At 39.9% G+C, this 23129-nt stretch overlaps 1 protein-coding gene across 4 annotated transcripts in view; it reads left to right on the top strand.

Annotated features, from left to right (window-relative positions):
* The first annotated feature begins 18494 nt into the window (after positions 1 to 18494).
* LOC147913780 (uncharacterized) overlaps positions 18495 to 23129 on the top strand; it is a 236235-nt gene continuing 231600 nt past the window's right edge. For all 4 annotated transcript variants that reach the window (XR_015556312.1, XR_015556311.1, XM_087448606.1 and 1 more), the window contains exon 1: positions 18495 to 18609. Coding sequence is in view for 2 of the 4 variants with exons in the window: in XM_087448606.1 (XP_087304732.1) it covers positions 18500 to 18609 (110 nt within the window). In the remaining 2 variants the exon portion in view is untranslated. The remainder of the gene's footprint in view (positions 18610 to 23129) is intronic.

The raw sequence follows: 23129 nt of genomic DNA, 5'->3' as shown, positions 1-23129 counted from the left end.
AGGAAAAGAATAGAAACCTCAAAAAATAACACTTTGGGCCTTGTATTAGTCTGCTTGGGCTGCCATAATGAAATACCATAGACTGGATGTCTTCCACAACAGGAATTATTTCTCACAGTTATAGGGACTGGAGGTTCAAGATCAAGGTGCCAGCAGGGTTAATGTCTGGTTAGTGAGAGCTGTCTCCTTGGGTTGCAGACAGCTATCTTCTTGATGTATCCTCACATGGCCTTTCCTTGGTGTGTTCAGGTGGAGACAGAGAGAGACAAAACACACTGTCTGGTGTATCTTCTTATAAGGGCACTAATCCCATCATGAGGGCCCCACCCTCACAACTTCATCTAAACCTAATTACCTCCAAAAGGCTCATCACTGAACACCATCACATTGTAAGTTAGGGCTTCAACATGTGAATTTGGGGGGATGGGGGATGGGACACACAATTCAGTCCATAGCATTCTACTCCCAGCCCCCCAAAATTCATACCCTTTTCACATGAAAAATACATTCATTACATATCAACAGCCCTCAAAGTCCTAATTTATGTCAGCATCAACTCTAAGGTCTAAAGTCCAAAGTCTCATCTAAATATCATCTAAATCAGATATGGGTGAGACTTAAGGTGTGATTCATCATGAGGCAAAATTCCTCTCCAGTTATGAACCTGCGAAGCTAGACAAATTACTTGCTTCCAAAATACAATGGTAAGATGGGTGTAGGATAGTCATTCTGATTCCAAATGGAGAAATAGGAAAGAAGGAAGGGGTGACAGGTCCCAAGCAAGTCCAAAACCCAGCAAGACAAATGCTATTGGATCTTAAGACTTGAAAATAATCTTCTTTGGCTCAATGTCCTGCCTTCCAGCTTGCTGGGTTGGCTGTGTCACCCCCATGGCTCTGAGGGGCAGCCCTGCTCCTTTGCCTTCCTCCAGTTTCCAATAACAGGTTCCTCATTTCCATATGAGACGTCACTAGAATTGCCCTTACTGTACATATTTCTTGCATGCACCTCAAGACTCTTCCAGCCGCTATCCATTACCCAGTTCCAGAGCCACTCCACATATTTGGGTATTTGTTACAGCAGTGCTAAAATAATTTCATGAGACCTTTTGATAATGACACCTGGGAATTTATAGTAAGTTAGTTTTAGAAAACTTACTATTATTTGTATCTGCCCAGAACCTAGTGAACATTGCAAGAATAAAATTAATCTAAACCTGAAAAAATATTATGGATTTCAAATAAAGTATTTCTCTCCAAATAATAGGATCTATGCCTTTGGAATGATACAAAATTGCAGCCACTAATTCTTTTTTATTTCCTTATTGGTTAGCGTTTAAAGATCAAATTTATATGTACACATAGTTGAATTAGTCAATTAATCCTATAAGATTTATTAAGGCAAAGCAAAGACCTCAGTTCTCCCCCTCAATTTGGGGGAAGCTGGTTATGTTAATAGGTGTTAACAGATGACAAAAGGAGGCAGAGATAATTAACTCCTGTTTTTCTTCTATTTTCTCTAACATAAACAGTGGTCTTAAAACAGGAATGCGTTTATTAAGCAACATAAAGAATAAATTATATTTTATTATAGGTTAAGCTATAAAGAGAAAACAACAACCTACTCTGGATGAATTCAAATGTTCAGGCCTTAACAATGTAAGGATGCTGAAGAAACTTTGTAGGTTCATTTTAAAACTCTTTGAAATTCCAAGCAACCACTGAAAATGAGAGAGTGAGAAAATGAGAGAAATGGAAAATGAGAGAGTGTCTAAGATGGCTAAATGTCCTAATTTATTTAAAAAAGGGAAATATCTGGTTAAATTGTAAAGAGGATTTTCCAAAATATAATTCTTGGGCATTTAGAAGCAAATGGAGTGGTCACTAAAAGCCAATCTGATTTTCTTCTCTGGGTTCCCAGGACGTCCAGTGTGTAGGGGAAGTGCAGTTGAGGACATTTCTTCCTTTCCTCTGCTCTGCTCAAAACCCGAGCTGCCAACATCCCTTTGGCTTCATCCACGGGCTTCTCAAGAAACCTCTTTTCAATAAGTTTGGGAACATATGCTGTAGTGATAATATCACTGGGCTTCAGTAAACCGTTTGAAGACATCAGTGTATGTGCATAATATGGAGCAATGGAGGCTGAGTGATAGTATGGTGCAGTGATCTTGTGACTGTTTGAGCAGCCCTACCTCCTCCTGACCCTCCCCACCTCAAAAGGTTACTACAGGAAGATGTCACCCATCAGTACCACTGAGTGAATCCCAACTGTTGCAATTTAAGGCATCAGGGAGGACGTGGGGAGATGTTTTCTGCAAGGGTATTTTTGGCACCCCCTCAAATAATATCAAGTTGGCAACTTCTTGGTTATAGTTCCTGAGGATAGTATCCCTTGAGTAAATATTTTTAAAGCCACAAAATGAGCTTTGCAAAGAATGAGAAAAGCAAAACAAAGGACTGTTTCATATTTAAGATTTAAATCTCTGTTCTTGGGCCTGTGCCTAGTTCTATCAAAACAATGATATCCATCCAACAAATCCCATACGAACTATCTTGTAGTGAATATCTACAGAAATGCTGATTTCCAATTGAATTATTAATACATAATTGGAAAACTACTTTATTCTTATATATATATATTTAAAAGCTTTTTAAAAAGTTAAATGTACTTTATAAGTGTCACCTCAGAAAACTTATTTTCACCATGAGGTGAAAAGGAAGATGGTTTTATTTTATTGTAATATTTTTACAAATGGCAAATAAAACCCTGGGAAATACATGAGTTGACCACGATAACTGAATGAAAAAACTGGTATAAGATCAAAATTTCTCATCTTCTTTTCTTGTGTAACTCTTATTAACTTTTTTTTAAGGAAAATTTTCCTTCAAGAAAATATGTATCTGTGGGACACTGGCATAGAAAATGCTTTTTCATTGTGATATTTTGCCAGATTTATGGAAGTCATGCATCTATACTCTGAAGATTTGAAAAGAGGGGAAACAGCAGTACGGTTCACTGTTTAGGATGTTACTTTTTTTGGTTGTGCAGGTTTAATGAATCCTACTGTGTTATGGTTCAGCTTTATTTAGTTTTGTGCTCACCCAAACTCTTGAGAATAAACCAAATTGTTTTCTCTCTCTAGTGCTGTATCAGCTCTGTGCCTTGAATGAAAATTAAATGCAAATGCTTTCATTGCACTATCCCCTTGTTAATTTATCATGTTTAAACACAGCAACATATTGGAAAACCTTGTTATTTCGTAATCTTCAGATTCTTTGCACAATGATATTAAGAACAGAATAGTGAGTACAGATAAGTCAATGGGAAGCACATGTCCACAGGGCAGCTGGCAGCAGTCCCACAGCATTCGTCTGTGGGATCTGGTGAAATCACTGGAGTCAGCGTACACTCCAACTGCATGACAGAGCAAAACAGAAGGACGAAAAATACTTCGAATCAAAGGAGGTGAGTGAAGCACCACTTTCAAGCCTTCATTATGCTCTCAAATCGTTTATTCTCTCCTTAAAAATGTATCTTCTGATAAAACTCATACTCTGTAGCAAATTTTTAGTTAAAAGTTAATTACTACTACTACTACTACTGAAAACAATACAGAGTGCCAACTTTCAGGGAAAGGTGATGTTAGAGAAGTGTTTTGCAGGACACAGCACAAGGTCTTGTCTCAGAGGATACCCAGTAAATATTTGTGGACTTGAATGGTGGTGCCTGAGGACAATTAAGGGAATTAAGTTGTTCCATCCTTGTCTTGATATACTGAGCATAGAAATGCTAATCATAGCCCAATGTTGGTGATCACCTGGGGTTAAGTTCATGGGCAGGGCCATGCACTCAGTGATGGGTATACACACATGAAGAGAGAGATAAGGAAGAGGTGTTGGAGGTTCTTCCTTGTCTTTCTTCTTTCTTAGCACATCTTTTTATTCAACTTTGAAGCTCTGACTCATCAGATTTGGTTTTAAAACCCACCTTAAGTTAAGCAAATCTGACCCAACATGCATTTAGACAACACTTCACTATTAGTTGCACCCCAAACCTACTTTGTTTAAAATATACCATTGTTCTGGACTTAGTCTCTTTATCTCAACAATCAGGTTTTGAAAATAGCTGGTATTGTTTTCAGTAGAATTTTTTGACTTCAACAGAATATTGATGAGCTTGATTGCATATTAGGTCAGAGGGACATTTTAAATGGCATTTGCTGACCCTATCATCTATTTTTTAAAGTGTTGACCCTCTGTGATGCCTGTCTCTCATTCTTAAAATTTAATTTAAAATCTGGATCAATAACTGAAGCATAAGCAATTCCTGAAGATGGTTTTTAAAAGTGTTTTGTCCAGGGCTGGCCCAGTCGCATAGTGGTTAGGTTCACACGCTCTGCTTCGGTGGCTCAGGGTTTGCAGGTTCGGCTCTCAGGCACAGACCTATGCACCGCTTATCAAGCCATGCTTTGGCAGGCATCCCACCTATAAAATAGAGGAAGATGGGCATGGATGTTAGCTCAGGGCTAATCTTTCTCACACACACACACAAAAAAAAGGGTGTTTTGTCCACAGCCAGTCCCGATGGCCTAGTGGTTAATGTTTGGCGTGCTCTGCTTTAGTAGCCTGGGTTTGGTTCCCGGGCACAGAACCATACCACTCATCTGTCAGTCGCCATGCTGGGGCAGCAGCTCACATAGAAGGACTAGAAAGAGTTACAACTAAAATATACAACTATGTACTGGGGCTTTGGGGAGGTAAAAAAAAATGAGAGGAAGATTGGCAACAGATGTTAGCTCAGGGAGACCCTTTCTCAGCAAAAAAAATAAAAATAAAAAGTGTTTGTACACCAAAATGCTGTTTAAAATTTTTTGTTTCTGCTTACATACTTCCCAATACCACATTATATTCCTATTAACTGGTCGTCTCCCCAACCTTCTTCCCTCCTTTCCTTCCTTCCTTCCTTCCTTCCTTCCCCCCTTTCTTCCTGCCTGCCTTTATTTCTTCCTTCCAACATGGTGGATGGTGGTGCCATCCAATGAGATGGGCAAGACTGAGAGAAAGAGCAGGGTTTGGAGGGGAAATCAAGAGTTCAAGCGTAGAAGTGTCATGTTTGAAATGTTTATAGATCTCCAAGTGATGATGTCAAGGTGCAGGATATGTAAGGTAGGAGCCCAGAGGAGGGGGTTGGCCTGTCGATATAAATTTGCAAGTCAACAGTGAATTAATATGTTTAAAGCCACAAAATTCTATAAAATTACTTAAAGAGTGAGTGTAGTTAAAGAAGAGAAATGGCTAAGGACCAAGCCCAGGGCATTCTAACATTTAAACGTTGGGAAGAGAAAGAAGAAAAATAATATTTAAATGTGTTAATACAATTTTATTTTTAAAAGTTTACCATCCCTATTGACCTGTTGATCCCTAATGTTATTTATTTTGGTGTTGGCATGGGACATGGTTTTCTATTTTCAGAACTTTAAAAAATTTTTTGTCTGAAGTCTAGACAAAGTATCTGATTCAAGTTCTTTGGTCCAATACTATGAAGTTGATCCATATTAGTGTTGGTTACAAGGCCAGTTCTTAGATAATAACGGAGCTTCCCAAGACTGAGCCAAGTAAGGTACATTATCAAATACCAGAACTACAGAGGTGTCAGTACTTGTCAGGTGGAAAATGTAAAATGCAATTTAGGAATGAGATAGGAGTGTCTGGAGCTGAGAGTCTCTCAGAAGTAGAAAGGTAAAATAGGCAGGAAGTGAGATAAACAGAGGTAAAACTGGTAGGGTCAGAAGAAGGCTGTCTGACATGAGGCTGGTAGGTTGAAGCCTGTTCAAGAGCTAATCCCCTGAATACATCTGGCATATGCCTGTAAGCTGTGCTTGAAACATCCAAACCACATCAGACAAAACCCACCATCCGCCTTTTTTGGCATTTCTACTTTTAAAGTGCACAGTCACCTTCTCCCAAATGTTCTTTCAATTCTGATGGTTAGAATCACGTCCACTGCCTCCTTTTAAGAGAAAGACTCAGATTCAGATTTCATTAACATGACTAAGTGTCAACTATCCTCCAGGCACTGGGCTGGTCAGTTGCACATATATCAGCTCTTTTAGAGATTAAATTGTCCTCTTGGCCAAGGCAGAAGTTCATATACATAGCTTATACTGCCACAGTTTTGAAGCCATGTGTAAATTTCCTAAATCGTCTTGTGTGCAGTATTTGCTTAATAGTTTGTCTCATCTAGAATATTTGAAAATTTAGTCCTGTATGATCTAGATGTGGTGTCAGAGGAAGTCTTCACAGCTGGTTTTCTTCTGCCACGTGGAGAAGGACACATCTGAGATAATATAACGAGTCACGTTGCCAAGGTTAGAATAAATAACAAGCTATAAACAAACAAATAAGAAACCAAGTTATAGAATGAAAGACCATTAGAAATGTGGCCCAACACAGTTATTGTGGAGGGGCCTGGGTCAGGCATTAAATTTGGTCATGTCATGCACGTGATGACCTCTTCCGAGCCCAGGTATTCCTTCCTGGGTTATCTGGGTCTTCAAGGCTCTTAAATGAACAAGCAGAGAATTATTTTCAAAATTTAAAGAACTGAAAGAACATCTTACACCTATTCATCTGAAACAGAGCTTTGTATCTCTGCTCTTAGCTTCATTTTCCAACTGTACCATATCATTTCTCACCGCCTTTTCTGACCCTGAAACTTCAGTGTGTTTATCTAGTCTCAGTTCTCCATCACCTTTCCAGTGGGATGCTAGTTATAGGATCATGAACTAATACTATGTCTTAAAACCAGAACACATAAGTAAATCAGCAGTTACTCACTACGTGATGTGTACTCCCTATGTATTCCTCACTTGGCGTGAGCCTGGTCTTTCTAGAGAGATGAAATGGGCAGGGAGACCAGCCAAGCTTCCCCCTCCATGGCACTTCCCCCGCCCAGATGCCAGGAGAGTGAGCATCCACCATTTCCCCTTCCACCTTCTCCAGTTCCCCTCCTGGCAGTGATGCTGTTGTGTATATCAGGTGAATCCATGTAATAGGCAACCGCATGATTTATTACTTGACCAGGACCAGTAGGAGAAACAAAGTTTCCATGGACCTCAGAAACTCTGATGTGCACAAGCGTAAATTAATTCCTTTATATATACATCATATTCTTCCCCTTCAGAACAACACTTATCTCTGGTATGATCTTCTCTTGCAATACTCCCACGACCAGTAGTTTTCAATTTGGGGTACTCAGAATCACCTGGGGAACTTATCAAACTCAGCATTTGGAAGCTCCCAGGTAATTCCAACGTGCAGCCAAGTTGAGCACCACTGCCCTGGTCCTCTCCCAAATTTGAGCTAACAATATCAAGAGATCAAAAGAGCTGCCTCTAATTACCATCTAATTCTTAATTGCATTCTCTTAGTGTAACGTCATTATGATCGGGGGGGGGGGGGGGCAACCAGGAGAGAAATATGTACCGCTGAGTTCTAGGAAGACTTTTTGTCTCTACTCAGTAAAACTCTTTGTGTTCTTGGCTGCTCTCACTCTTGAGGTTAAAAGAATGTGAACCACTCCACGCTTCTGCCAGTTTGCTCTTCTTGTTTTGTTCTTCTCTCTCCACAGGTCTGGCTCTCTCTCTAGAAATCCTGGCTGATCGACGAAATTTCTCCGGAATTTACTGCTTAATGCTTTCATGTCTTTCCCACATCTTAAATACTTGATCTCCCCCTCTGATCAACATTTGCCTCCCAATGGTAGATAATATTTGACAAAACAGGGTGTGAGGGGGAAAGAGAATAAAGAGACTTTGGGTGCTGGAAGGGTTGGCGATTTAGAAAAGTCTGCACTTTGGTCAGTGATGGAGGTCGTTAGAACCAGATGGTGAGAGTTGAAGGTGGCTTGGACTCGCTGCTCAGGATAGAAAAGTCTCCTCCCTGGCCTGAAATTTGTACTCAGAAATTTGTATCAGTGCCTAACCAGGACCTTTACTAGAACCGGCCACAAAACCCACAGATCAGGCCTCCATCCCTGAGAGGGATTAGCCTGCTTTGAACTTGGTGATATCAAATTAGGTCACATATTGCTGGCTTCACAAGACCTCCAACTATATCTGGAACCTCAACAAATACTTGTACTGAAGCCACTTACACCAGAATTCTTTTTGAAATATCAAAGTTAGCTCATTCCTCATGCCCCAGGCATATTAATTTCTGTGGTTATCTCTTGTCTGTGTCATGGTCTGTGCTTCTCATTATGAAAGAGGACCCAAACTCCACTGCTCTCCCCATTCAAACTTCATTCCATCATACACTTCTCCTACATCCTCACTTTCTTTCCAGAATGTTCTTGCTACTTCTTTACCAGAACTAAAACATGGCTGTCCCATGAATGTGTCGTTTCCACTGCATCTCCTCAAATGTAGGGAACGACAGAGTTGAAGGATGTTGTCAGTTTTCTGCCTTCTTTGCAAAATGGCATCTATAATTCCATTATTCTTCCACCTTCTTCAAAAAAGATTCTGCCATCTGGAATGACATCCTTTGTCCCTCCTTATCCCCATGTTCTACTTTCCAATTGGTTAGTCCCTCATGTTACTTAAAAATCTGGGCGCTTCACCATCATCCTCTTCAACACAAATCCTACCATTCTCTTGGCTACATTTGCAAGGACATTTTGTTTGCAAGCACAGAAGGGTGAAAATGTATACACTATATTTCATCTGTGCAAAAATTAGAATATTTTTTATTTTTTATAACTGATCTCATCTTGCACTCTAACCTCCAAAAGAAAAAATTCTTGATGTATGGAGAGCTGAAGAGACCTGTGTGATCTCAGTTCCTATTCATAAGAATTGTGGCCAGGCTCAGGGGTATGGTAGTTTCTTCATAAACACCGGGATGCAAAAGCCTTTCCATGGGCTCTCTTCTACCTTAGGTAGAGTCTTATAATCTGGAGTCTTTTTCTTTTTTTTAGGTTTAGAACTATTTATGATGTTGGGATTTATCCTATAAATACTGTTTAACCTATAAATACTGTACAACCATACTTGACCTGTCTGTAATATTTTATAGAGTTGACCACTCCCTCTTTCTTGAAATTGTCTCCTCACTGGACCTCTATACAACCAATTTCTCCTGGTTTCCCTCCTACCATTCAGATCTTTCCTGCTTAGTTTTTTTCCTGAAGCTAAGTTTTTTCCCTTGGGTTTCCCCATTTTTGAAGCTCCTAACTATCCTTATTTCCCAGGACTATGTTAGCTCCTTGGTCTTCTCACCTATTAATGATCTCTAGTACATCCAAAACCCATGGCTTAAAGCACCATTGATAGGTGTATAACTTGCAAGTCTCTTTTTAGAGCCCAGACCTTTCTCTTGAGCTACTGGGTCTGTATACCCAACCACGGCAGCATCAGCAAAGAAGTCTTAGAACTGTTGGAACTGAGCTGCAGCTACTGAAGCAAGTAGGGGGGTTTCCATTCACACAGGTGCCCGCCTGGCCCCTGACATGTAAGCCCCAAGTCTAGGTGGAAGTATTTTGGTGGGAAGAGTACAGACACTGGACCTGAGAGCTAGGTCAAATGATTTCTACCACTTGTCAGTTACATAACCTTGGGAAAGTTATTTACCCCAGAGAGCCTTCATTTTATCATCTTTAAGATAGGGAGTATGTATACAATTTTAACTTCTTCTTGGCTCTTAGCCCAATAGATGCGCCCAGGATGTACATATGTTCTTTTGTTGTTAGGTTTTTTCACCTTTTTTTTTATTGAGGTATAACTGACATACTACATTATGTTAGTTTCAGGTGTGCAACATAATGATTTACTATTTGTATATATTGCAAAATGATCACCACAGTAAGTCTGGTTAACATTCATCACCATACACATTACAGAATTTTTTTTCTTGTGATGAGAACTTTTAAGATCTATTCTCTTAACAACTTTCAAATATGCCAATACAATATTGTTAATTGTAATTGCCATGTGTTGTTAGAGTTTATAAATTTTCTTGTTGGAGTATTTTATTTTAAAGGTGAGAGGGCTTTATGCTACTGTGTTGAGTAGTATCTTCCCTTGGCACTATTTCATTTTAAATTACCTCTTCCCTATTGGTTTAATCCAGCTTTCTAGAATACATACTGTGCTGTTACCTTGGAAACCCAGCCTTCACATCATTGGTTAGACTGTCCCAAGGTTGTCCATTATATTCCATCACCTTCTTACCCTCAAGAAAGCAAGTATCCAACATATTAGAATTAGCGTATAACCTCTAGCAATCTGTTACCCACACTTTAAAATTTGATGTGGTTTTTCATTCCTAAATTGTCTTAGAGACTTTTTTGGGGAGCACAGTAACAGAATTTTTTCCCATGGTTTTGCTCTGACTGCTAGTCTTTGTGGTCTCTAGTTTTTGTGACCAAGAAGTGTATTTGCTGTTGATCTGTTGAATGAAGAGACAATCCAAAGATGCTCCCTTGTTTTTTTTTTTTTTTCTTTTTTGTGAGGAGGATCGGCCCTGAGCTAACATCTGCCAATCCTCCTCTTTTTTTTGCTGAGGAAGACTGGCCCTGGGCTAACATCCATGCCCATCTTCCTCCACTTTATATGGGACGCTTCCACAGCATGGCTTGCCAAGCAGTGCGTCGCTGTGCGCCCGGGATCCGAACCAGCGAACCCCAGGCCGCCGCAGTGGAGCACGCACACTTAACCACTTGCACCACGGGGCCGGCCCCAGATGCTCCCTTCTTTTCGGCATGCTTGTTTTAGCAATTCAAGGTAGGTGGGGAGACTGTCCCTCTGGAGTTGTTACTATGCTCAAACAATGAAATAGGTTGAAAAGAGTGCGTTTTAATCTGCCATCCCCAATTGCTGTACGCCAGTTCCTCCTTTCCTTGCCACTCTGCCTTCTTAGGGAGTCTGGATTCCTTGACCTCAGTAAAAAGTTGGTGATAGCTTTTCAAACCCTCACTATTAGCCCTCCTGATACTTATCCATTGTTAAATGTTTGTTTCCTCTGGCCCTAAGCTCTACAAATGTATGGTACAATGAGGCAATAGCTCTTTGTCCTTGAGAAAATCACTTTCCTCACTCTTAGTTATTCGTATATGAAAAATGGATATTGGTAAACAAAATAAAACACTAAAGTAAAAATAATGTTCCACTGGGATATGCCATTGAATCATGTTAAAATTATAAATATGTCTATTCTCATTTCCTTGTAAATGTAAGCTACTCAGTGCTTTTTTCTAGCAATCTTTTCTTTTTCCAAACAAGCATGTAAGTTAATCTACATATATAATAGTCTCCAAATAGGTCTTTTTGTATTTACCATTCAGTTACCTTAAATAGATATAAATTTGAGGTATAAAAATGCTACTTGGATGAATTAAGTAAATGTGATTTTTATAATACTCTAAGCCACAGTCTCTTTTTTTGAAAAATAAAGTAGTACATAAGGGAAATGTAGTGTAAGACATACACATGGCTATTGCAATTGCTGTTGAAGCCCTCCGTGTTGTCCTGTCCTGTAGTCTAGAGAAGAGAGTCAGTGTGGTGTCAGACAAAGAGCACTGCTCTGCGAGTTGGCACATCTACATGATCCCAGCTGAGCCGTGCACCAGCTGCGTGACTCTGAACCATTTAAACCACCTTCGTGGGCCTCAGTTTCCTCATTTATAAAATGGGCATAGGTTAATAACATATTTCTATTTACCGAAAGGGTTATTATGAAGATTTGATGAGAAAAACGATGAAAAAGTCCTTTAACCTCAAAAAGAATATGGAAAGAAATAAATCCAGGGTATAAGCCAGATCATGTAATGAAGAGTTTAACAAGTTAGGGAAGAATTAGCATATTACACTACCATGTCAGTGTTCTTATTGTTCAAAGAGAAACTGAATGTGTAGTGGAGCTAGCACACATGTCTTTCACTTTGGGCATCTCAACTCTTCTTGAGATTTAAGGAGCTTTCTTACATACTTGGGAAATATAAAGCTGTCTTCTGCATTCTTTTTCCTTTACAAATTGTCTACCATTTGAAGGGCAAATGCCCTTTCCAGTTTTGCTTGTTCTCAGCATTAGTTGGAGAGAATTTTTCCATGTTACAAGTTCACTCTTTCCTTCTCCCAACTCCTAGATCCATACTTAGAAGGCAGAGTGATATTGTAAAAAGAGCACTCAACTGGTTGAGATCCAGGAAGTAGGTTCTAGACACAGTTCTAGCAGTAACTAGCTCAGTAACATTCAGACGTCATCTAATTTTTCTGTGCCTCATGTTTGTATAGTTGTAGAATCTCTGGGTTTGAAAGATCAACAACAACAACATACGATAATTTTTTTTTTTTTTGGAACTTATTTTTTTAATTTTTTGTTTATTGCAGTAACACTGGATTATAACACTGTATAAATTTCAGGTGTACATCATTATACTTCTATTTCTGCATAGATTACATCATGTTCACCACCCAAATACTAATTACAACCCATCAACACACACATGTGCCGAGTTATCCCTTTCGCCCTCCTCCCTCCTACCTTCCCCTCTGGTAACCACCAATCCAATCTCTGTCTCTATGTGTTTGTTTATTGCTGTTATTATCTACTACTTAATGAAGGAAATCATACGGTATTGGACCTTCTCCCTCTGACTTATTTCACTTTGCATAATACCCTCAATGTCCATCCACGTTGTCACAAATGGCTGGATTTCATCGTTTCTTATGGCTGAGTAGTATTCCATTGTGTATATATACCACAGCTTCTTTATCCATTCATCCCTTGATGGGCACTTAGGTTGTTTCCCAATCTTGGCTATTGTGAATAACGCTGCAATGAACACAGGGGTGCATGTATCTTTATGCATTGGTGTTTTCAAGTTCTTTGCATAAATACCCAGCAGTGGAATAGCTGGATCATATGGTAGTTCTATCCTTGATTTTTTGAGGAATCTCCATACCGTTTTCCATAGTGGCTGCACCGATTTGCACTCCCACCAGCAGTGTATGAGAGTTCCCTTCTCTGCACATCCTCTCCAACACATGTTGTTTCCTGTCTTGTTAATTATAGCCATTCTGACGGGCATGAGGTGATATCTCATTGTAGTTTTGATTTGCCTTTCCCTGATAGTTAATGATTTTGAACATCTTTTCATGTGTCTGTTGGCCATGTGTATATCTTCTTTGGAGAAATGTCTGTTCAGGTCTTTTGCCCATTTTTTAATTGGGTTGTTAGTTTTTTGTTGTTGAGATGCATGAGTTCTTTATATATTTTGGAGATTAAGCCCTTATCAGATGTATGGTTTGCAAATATCTTCTCCCAATTTTTAGGTTGTCTTTTTGTTTTGTTGATGGTTTCCTTTGCTGTGCAGAAGCTTTTTAGTTTGATGTAGTCCCATTTGTTTATTTTTTCTATTGTTTCTCTTGCCCGGTCAGACATGGTGCTTGAAAATATGTTGCTAAGACCGATGTCGAAGAACGTACTGCCTATGTTTTCTTCTAGAAGTTTCATAGTTTCAGGTCTTACATTCAAGTCTTTAATCCATTTGGAGTTAATTTTTGTGTATGGTGTAAGGTAAGGGTCTACTTTCATTTTTTTGCATGTGGCTATCCAGTTTTCCCAACACCATTTGTTGAAGAGACTTTCTTTTCTCCATTGTATATTCTTGGCTCCTTTGTCAAAGATTAGCTATCCATAGATGTGTGGGTTTATTTCTGGGCTTTTGATTCTATTCCATTGATCTGTGTGTCTGTTTTTGTGCCAGTACCATGCTGTTTTGGTTACTATAGCTTTTTAGTATATTTTAAAATCAGGGAGTGTGATACCTCCAGCTTTGTTCTTTTTTCTCAGGATTCCTTTAGCTATTCGGGGTCTTTTGTTGTTCCATATAAATTTTAGGATTCTTTGTTCTATTTCTGTGAAAAATGTTGTTGGATCTTTGATAGGGATTGCATTGAATCTATAGATGGCTTTAGGAAGTATGGACATCTTAACTATGTTAATTCTTCCAATCCAAGAGCACAGAATATCTTTCCATGTCTTTGTGTCTTCTTCAATTTCTTTCAGCAATGTTTTATAGTTTTCGGTGTACAGATCTTTCACCTCTTTGGTTAAGTTTATTCCTAGGTATTTTATTCTTTTTGTTACAATTGTAAATGGGATGGTATTCTTAATTTCTCTTTCTGCTACTTCATTGTTAGTGTATAGAAATGCAACTGATTTTTGTATGTTGATTTTGTATCCTGCAACTTTACCATATTTGTTTATTACTTCTAAAAGTTTTCTGGTGGATTCTTTAGGGTTTTCTATATATAAAATCATGTCATCTGCAAATAGTGACAGTTTCACTTCTTCCTTTCCAATTTGGATCCCTTTTATTTCTTTCTCTTGCCTGATTGCTCTGGCTAGGACTTCTAGTACTATGTTAAATAGGAGTGGTGACAGTGGGCATCCTTGTCTGGTTCCTGTTCTTAGAGGGATAGGTTTCAGTTTTTCACCATTGAGGATGATATTAACTGTGGGTTTGTCATATATGGCCTTTATTATGTTGAGGTACTTTCCTTCTGTACCCATTTTATTCAGAGTTTTTATCATAAATGGATGCTGTATCTTGTCAAATGCTTTCTCTGCATCTATTGAGATGATCATGTGATTTTTATTCTTCATTTTATTAATGTGGTGTATCATGTTGATTGATTTGCGAATGTTGAACCATCCCTGCATACCTGGAATAAATCCTACTTGATCACGGTGTATAATCTTTTTAACATATTGTTGTATGTGATTTGCTAATATTTTGTTGAGGATTTTTGCATCGATGTTCATCAGTGATCTTGGCCTGTAATTTTCTTTTTTTGTGTTGTCCTTGTCTGGTTTTGGTATCAGGGTAATGTCAGCTTCGTAGAATGAGTTAGGGAGCTTCGCCCCCTCCTCGATTTTTTGGAAGAGTTTGAGAAGGATAGGTATTAAGTCTTCTTTGCATGTTTGGTAGAATTCACCAGGGAAGCCGTCTGGTCCTGGACTTTTATTTTTGAGGATGTTTTTGATTAGTGTTTCGATCTCCTTACTGGTGATTGGTCTATTGAAATTCTCTACTTCTTCTTGATCCAGTTTTGGAAGGTTGTATGATTCTAAGAATTTATCCATTTCTTCCATATTTTCGAATTGGTTGCCATATAGCTTTTCATAGTATTCTCTTATAATCTTTTGTATTTCTGAGGTGTGTGTTGTAATTTCTCCTCTTTCATTTCTGATTTTACTTATTTGTGCCTTCTCTCTTTTTTTCTTGGTGAGTCTAGCTAAAGGTTTGTCAATTTTGTTGATCTTTTCAAAGAACCAGCTGTTGGTTTTAGTAAGTGTTTGTATTGCTTTTTGGTGTCTAGTTCAGTTATTTCTGTTCTGATTTTTATTATTTCCCTTCTTCTACTGATTTTGGGCTTGGTTTGTTCTTCTTTTTCCAGTTCCTTTAGGTGCATTGTTAGATTGTTTATTTGAGATTTTTCTTGTTTGTTGAGATAGGCCTGTATTGCTATAAACTTCCCTCTTAGAACCACTTTTGCTGTATCCCATAAATTCTGGCATGTCGTATTTTCATTTTCATTTGTCTCCAGGTATTTTTTGATTTCTTCTTTGATTTCTTCATTGACCCAGTCGTTGTTCAGTAGCATTTTATTTAATCTCCACGTATTCATGGCTTTTCTGATTTTCTTCCTATAGTTGATTTCTAGTTTCATACCATTGTGGTCAGAAAAGATGCTTGGTATTATTTCAATCTTCTTAAATTTATGGAGACTTGTTTTGTGGCCTAATATATGATCAATCCTGGAGAATATTCCATGTGCATTTGAAAAGAATGTGTATTCTTCAGTTTTTGGATGGAATGCTCTGTATATATCTACTAGGTCCATCTGGTCTAGTGTGTCATTTAAGGCCAATGTTTCCTTATTGATCTTCTGTTTGGACGATCTATCCGTTGGTGTAAGTGGAGTGTTAAAGTCCCCTACTATTATTGTGTTACTGTCTATTTCTCTTTTTATGTCTGTTAATAATTGCTTTATATATTTAAGTGCACCTACATTGGGTGCGTAGATATTTACAAGTGTTATATCCTCTTGTTGGATTATTCCCTTGATCATTATGTAATGCCCTTCTTTGTCTCTTTTTACAGTTTTTGTTTTAAAGTCTATTTTGTCTGATATGAGTACTGCTACCCCAGCTTTCTTTTCATTGGCATTTGCATGGAGTATCTTTTTCCATCCCTAAACTTTCAGTTTGTGAATGTCTTTAGGTCTGAAGTGTGTCTCTTGTATGCAACATATATATGGGTCTTGTTTTTTAATCCAATCAGCCACCCTATGCCTTTTAATTGGAGCATTTAGTCCATTGACGTTTAAAGTAGCTATTGATAAGTGTGTATTTACCGCCATTTTTTAACTTTTTTTTTTCTTCTTCTTTTTTCTTTTTTCTCAGTGTTTTAGTAGTCCTTCTCTGTTCCTTTCTTCTTCTATACAGAATTGATGGTCTCTTTAGTTTGACCTCTGTCTGAAAGCTCTACTCTTTACCTCCCCTCCTCCCTCCTTTTATGTTTTTGATATCACATCTAACCTCTTTTTTGTGCATTTGTATCCATTACCCTCTTATCATGGAAATAGATAATTTTGTCTGTTTGTGGTCTTCTCTTTTCCCCTTAAATCAGTCCCTTTAACATTTCTTGTAGCACTGGTTTCTTGGTGACAAACTCCTTTAATTTTTGCTTGTCTGGGAAATTTTTGATCTCTCCTTCTATTTTGAATGATAACCTTGCTGGGTAGAGTATTCTTGGTTGTAAGTTTTTTCCTTTTAGCACTTTAAATATATGGTGCCACTCTCTTCTAGCCTGTAAGGTTTCTGCTGAGAAGTCAGCTGATAGCCTTATGGGGTTTCCTTTGTATGTAACTTGACTTTTTCTTGTGGCTTTTAGGATTCTCTCTTTATCTTTAATTCTGGACATTTTGATTATGATGTGTCTTGGTGTGGGCCTCTTTGGGTTTATCTTGTTTGGGGCTCTCTGTGATTCCTGTACCCGGATGTCTGCTTCCTTCCTTAGGTTAGGGAAGTTTTCATCTATTATTTCTTGAAATAGATTCTCTGCCCCTTTGTCTTGCTCTTCTCCTTCCGGGACACCTATAACACGGATGTTAGTGCGCTTGATGGTGTCCCAGAGGTCCCTTAGACTGTCCTCACTCTTTTTAATTCTTTTCTCTTTTACCTGTTCAGCTTGGGTAATTTCCTCTAGTCTTTCGTCCAGCTCGCAGATCCATTCTTCTGTATCCTCTACTCTGTTTTTGAGTCCCTCTAGTGAATTTCTCATTTCTGGTATTGTATTATTCATTTCTGATTGGTTCTTTTTTATATCTTCCATTTCTTTGTTGACATTCTCACTGAGTTCATCTATTCTTCTCCCCACATCAGTGAGCATCCTTAACACTATTTGTTTGAACTCTCTGTTGGGTAGGTTGCTCATTTCTGTTTCACTTAGTTCCTTTTCTGGGGTTTTGTCCTGTTCCCTTACTTAGAATGTATTCCTTTGCCTCCTCATTTTGCCTCTTTCCCTGTGCTTGTGTCTACGTATTAGGTAGGTCAGCTACGTCTCCTGCTCTTGGATAGGTGACCTTATGTAAGTGATGCCTTAGGGGGCCTGCAGTGTGCTTCCCTCAATTCTCAATGTTCCAGGGGTGACCCCTATGTGGGCTACGTGTGTCCTTCTGTTGTGGCGTGTTTGCTCTCCCGGTAGGTGCCCAGGGAGGCCGAGTTATGCTCCTGGCCAGCTGTTGTAATGCTCAGCTGCTTGTAGTTGTTGTGGGCCCTTCAGTCTCTTTATCAGGTGTGGGGAGCCCCAGCACAGTTGGCTGCAAGTTCTAATACCACATTTGTGTTGCAGTATTTCTTTTACGTGAGTAGGCCCCCAGCGTGGCAGGTTGTTAGGCTCAGGGCCTTACAATTGCTATAAGCCTCCAGCCTTTAGGTCTCTTGTCAGCTCTCTGAGGATTGCAGCTGGGTGGGGCTGGACTCAGGCACAGGAACACCCAATTGTTTCAGGCTTTGGAAGGTGGGGCAAACCCCCTATGTGGGTCTTTGAGAAGCCCGAGTCTTCTGCAGCTGACAAGCTCTGCCGCCCACAGGTCCACCCACACAGTCAACACAGTCCTGCCCCGTGTGGGTGCCCCGACCCCCCAAAGCAGAACCTGTCTCTCCATGGTGGGAGCCCCACACACTCCACCACTGCCCCACACTCTCCACCCACTCCTTGTGCAAGCCCCACCCCACCGAAGTCAGCTCAGTTGCCAGGCTGCAGAGAATACAGTCACCAATCTATGCAGGCCCACAAGTTGCCTGAGGGCCCGCTGGTGGGTGGGGCCAGTCTCTAGGGTGGGCTGCCTGCCCTGGCTGAGATGGATTAAATCAGTGCTCTAGCGGGTGGGGCGACCCCGGGACAGCAGGCCTCAGGGAGAACTCCAATGGCGTCTGTGTCAGCACGCCCACACCAGGCCACAACAACGGCTGCCGCCAATGTCGCAGTCCCTGGAGAGGTCTCGCCTCTCAGCGAGATGCACACAGGGCCTATTAGGTGAGTCTCTTTTCACCAAAGCACTGTGCACCTTTCTTTCTGGTGATTTTAGGATGCTTTCTGAAACGTGTGAGCTTGTGCGCGGGCCCTTTAAGAGCCGGTTTCAATTTCTTTGTGAAGCAGCTTTTCTGGGGGTGCTCCCCAATGTTTTAGTAGCAGGCAGAGTCAGATATTGTGCCGTTGGTCTCGATTGTGCTGGGTCCACAAAATGCCCACAGCGGGGGCGCTCCCTGGCTCAGGGCCCCGCTCCTCCAGGGAGGCTGCGGACCTGTGCGCTGCTCCCGGTGGCCGTGAGGTGCTGTGGCTTGTGAAGGCAGCATTTTTCCTCTCCAGAAGGGAGTTTCTGCCTCTTCCACCTCAATTAGGATTGTGCTTTGTTGCAGGAGTTCCTCTTACCCAGTTTTCAGTTCTGTCTCAGGGGTAATTTTTCCACGAGTAGTTGTAAATTGGCTGTGTCCGTGGGAGGAGGTGAGCTCAGAGTCTGCCTACGCTGCCATCTTGACCTCGTCCTCAACAAACGATAATTGATTTAACTCTTCCTTGGAAAAATAAAAACCTGCTTAAATATTTTACACAACATCCCCAGTGAAAGAAAGTATGATATGATAGACTTAGGAGTCAGAATCAAATTTAAATCCCTGCCGAGCTACAAACTACCTGTGTGACCCTGGGAAAGTTATTGATATCTTCCATGCCCCGGGTTCTTCTCTCTAAAATGGAAATAATTATTTACCACCTAGGGTTGTGGTGAGGATGGCATGGGATAATGCATGTAAAGCACTTAGTGTGGAGTCTGGCACATGGTGAGGAACTCAACCAATGGTTATGGGTTTTTTTTCTCGTCCTCCTCCTTCATCCTCCTCCTCCTCCTCCTTCTCCTCCTCCTCTTCTTTTTCTTCTTCTTATTATTATATGTGGTTGTTCAGGCTCAATTTGAGCATTGCCGGTGATGGAAAACTATTACCTTCTAAGATAGCCCACTCTAACTTTGGAAAGATATGATGGTTAGAAAGTTTTCCTTCTTGTCAATCAAAATTGGATTGCTTTAGGGGCCAGCCCTGATGGCCTAATGGTTAAAGTTCAGCACAATCTGCTTCGGCAGCCCGGGCCCAATTCCTGGGCACAGAACCACACCACCCATCTGTCAGTAGCCACACTGTGGCGGCATCTCACATAGAAGAACTAGAAGGACTTACAACTAGAATATACAACTATCTACTGGGGCTTTGGGGAGGAGAAAAAAAAATCGGATTGCTCTATCTCCAGACACGCTTCTGTCCAAGTACTACCTTCTGGATCATGACTGTCTTTTATGTATGTGAAGATGGCTCTCACGCCCCTTTGTCACCCTCTGCTCTTAACCTCTTTGGTTTTTTTCTTTGATCTTTTTCTTCCCAAGTTCTTTCTACAACTTTTATATAACAACTTTCAACTAACTATTGAACTCCTGCTATTAACTTGATACCAACTCTTTCAATCAACATTTATATCCTAAGACGTAATGGCCTTTATTTCTAAGACATTTAGTGATTCTTCAGGCTAATATTCCTTTTCTGCATCTGGAGGAGACCAGAGGTCACCCAGGGCATGGGTCTGTCTTCATTTGCATTGCCAATTCTGCCCATTTGGATTCTGTACGTGAGAGCAAACTCTTTTTTATTTAGGGTTACAGTGCTCTTTATAGAGTTTATGGGAAATATAAGGTGGTATTTTTCAATCCTATGAAGATTTCTGTACATAAATGTATGGAAGCACTCATAACATTTTTATGTACCCTAAAGGGTTAGATTGACTAATCAAATTTCATTTTTATGATGTCCTCCTGAAACTCGAACCTTTAAAAATATCGTACAATCCATCCACAGAATAAGCCTGTAAAACAGAGAGATTGTAAGCATTATTTCCTTAAACTTTACGGAGATCTGAAACCAGAGGTTTCCTAGGGGCAGTAACAAAATTGCTTCTATAGTACAGGTATTTTCCAGCCAAATGACCTGTATGTGGGTTTATATATGTTGTGGCACACTGGCCAATTTTGAAAACACAGATTCTATCCTTTTCCACAGAATTGCCCTTTATATATTTGAACACAGAACATTGTACCTCACTTTCACACTTAATTCTTTGCCTCGTATCATTGAACTTGCCTCTCCCACCCTCAGACCATAAGCTTTTAGAGGGCGGGAAATTTATTGACTCTCCTTTGTATGTTTTGCATACACCTGCTCCAAATTTTCACTCAGTAAGTCTTGTTTAATTGAATTGAAACAGGCACTGTAAGAGCTGAATGAACCAGTGAGTTTACTTCTGAAGGAGACAGAAGATATAAATATCCATAAGGTGACATTATGTTCTCTGGAGTTGTAAAAAATTTTAAATCAAGTTGCCAATTTATATTCCTCATTTTTATCAGTTGATTATAGCATACCTGGATCAATGTTGATCATATGTAAGCCAAAATAATTCTCCAAATTGTGTTAGAATTAAAATTTTATTACTGTTAAAAAGAAATAAAATACAATAATTATAATTTTCCACTTTTATTTTCTTCACCCGTCATTAGTGGTCATTATTGCATTGCTTAGGAATCAGAGGTGCCTAGTGTTGATTGTTATGGACAAAATTTCTTTCAACCATTTGTTTCAACATTTGTAGAAATAACAGTAAGAAAAGGCAACATGAAAATAATACTTACTAGTGATTATAATCAGTTTCCATGAGAAAACAAAGAGATATCTTTTATTTAGTGGCCAAGGCTAGCCACAAAACTTGGAAGTTTTACTTCAAACTATTCTTACATAAAAGATTATATTCCAAAATATATTTGAGTGATCGTCCAGTAAATAATAGAAGAATACTATAGAAATGATGAGGAATACATAACCTTCCTTAAATGCTACATCCACTAGAGCTTGCTGTAAAGTGTCTTCATTTTCCCAGTGAAAACTCTTTGTTCCAATGAGCAGAAAGAAAAGAAAATTATTTTTTGAAGGACACTAAAGATAGTCACTGTACTAGTCAAACAAATTGAATCCCAACAATGGATGTTTTGAGCATGTGAGTAATTCTTTTCAACTCTTCAGTGCTAATTGTGCTATGATCTTTTTCAATACCTGTGATATTGCAATAGTCCACAGTAAATAACACTAAGACTTTCTTCTGCCTTAAAGGCAGGTGATAAAGGTAGGATCTGACCTTCAGTTCAAGAGACAAAAAGAGAGAGAGAAAATGGACAGATATGTTTGGCCGTGATCCCCATTTTTCCCAGTTTTCCCTTTAATCCACTTCCTACCTCACACCTTCCTGCATCAGGGATTGGTTTGGTGTAGCCCCAGACTGAGGCTCCAGGAAGGATTTATCTTGAAAATTAATACTTGGATAATCTCACCTGGGATCAGCCTTCATCAGGACCTCTGCAGTATTCCACTCCTTCACAAATACTTAATGCTACCCTCATATTCTTCCAATATATTTCTTATGATTAAGTTAGGCAGAATTTGTTTCAGCCCAGGGCCCTCTTTGATGCACCCCAGCCCAGAGCTAGTGACCACTCTGGTGTCCCAGGAGCTCCAAGGACAGAGCACTCTTTCCATTGGTTCAGACAGTTGGAGATCACCCTGGTTTGCAGTCCTATCTGAGAACTCCCAAATTGTACCAGACGATGGGTGGTGAGGCTTGGAGTTTCATATGAGGTTTCATTGACATCATGAGAACTTAGGCAAAGTCAAACAGCCAAGTTGTTTTCAATAAGGAAGATAACAAGGGGATAGGAGCTCTGTGTCATAAACAACTATCAGCAGAGGGAAGGAGGCAGAGGTGAGGATATGCCCGACGGGTTGTGTGAAAGTAAAGAGCGGCAAAACCCAGCTCAGCCCCAGGATGAGGAGGGCCGTAGGAAATAAACACTGACATCGCATATTTTCCAGATGGGACAGAGAGAGAAAAAGGAAGAACGAAATTCCCACAAGTCTTGAGAGGGTGGTGTGGGAATTTAAAGGAGATAACTGCCAAATTCAGACAGTGACATGGCCAAGGCCTTGTCCCAGGGGAACCCATGAGCCTATTAGCCATCATGCTTTCTTTGGAACGTTCGCTTACACAAAGGCTCCGCTTATCTGCCCACACACAGACACTACAAGCCTGCCTTGTTCTAGGCCAGATCCTGCAAGGATTGTAGGACAGGGTCCTTCCATGGCCTCACGTGTGTGTGTGTGTGTGTGTGTGTGTGAGAGAGAGAGAGAGACAGAGACACACAGAGTGAGACAGAAAGAGAGAGAATAAGAATGTGTGTGAGGGAAAGACAGAGAGAGATAGAGAGAGGACTAAGTTCTGACTTCTCAGGACTTCCGTCTCTTCCTTTGCGAGAACCCCCTCTGGAGTTTCTTATTCCATCACCCCAGATCATCCCCTTTCCCTCGGCCCCTTTTGCTGCCTTCCCATTTCTTGTCCCTGTTCTTCCAACCCAATGTATTTGCCTCTTCTTTTAGCTGTTCCTTTTGTCCTGTCTCCAGACCTTGCCT

Source organism: Ceratotherium simum, chromosome 25 (genome assembly GCF_057802395.1).
Source record: "Ceratotherium simum simum isolate JZ-2026a chromosome 25, ASM5780239v1, whole genome shotgun sequence".
Lineage (NCBI taxonomy): Eukaryota > Metazoa > Chordata > Mammalia > Perissodactyla > Rhinocerotidae > Ceratotherium > Ceratotherium simum.
The sequence above is the reverse complement of the archived record's forward strand: the minus strand, read 5'-3'. Positions and strand labels throughout refer to the sequence as shown.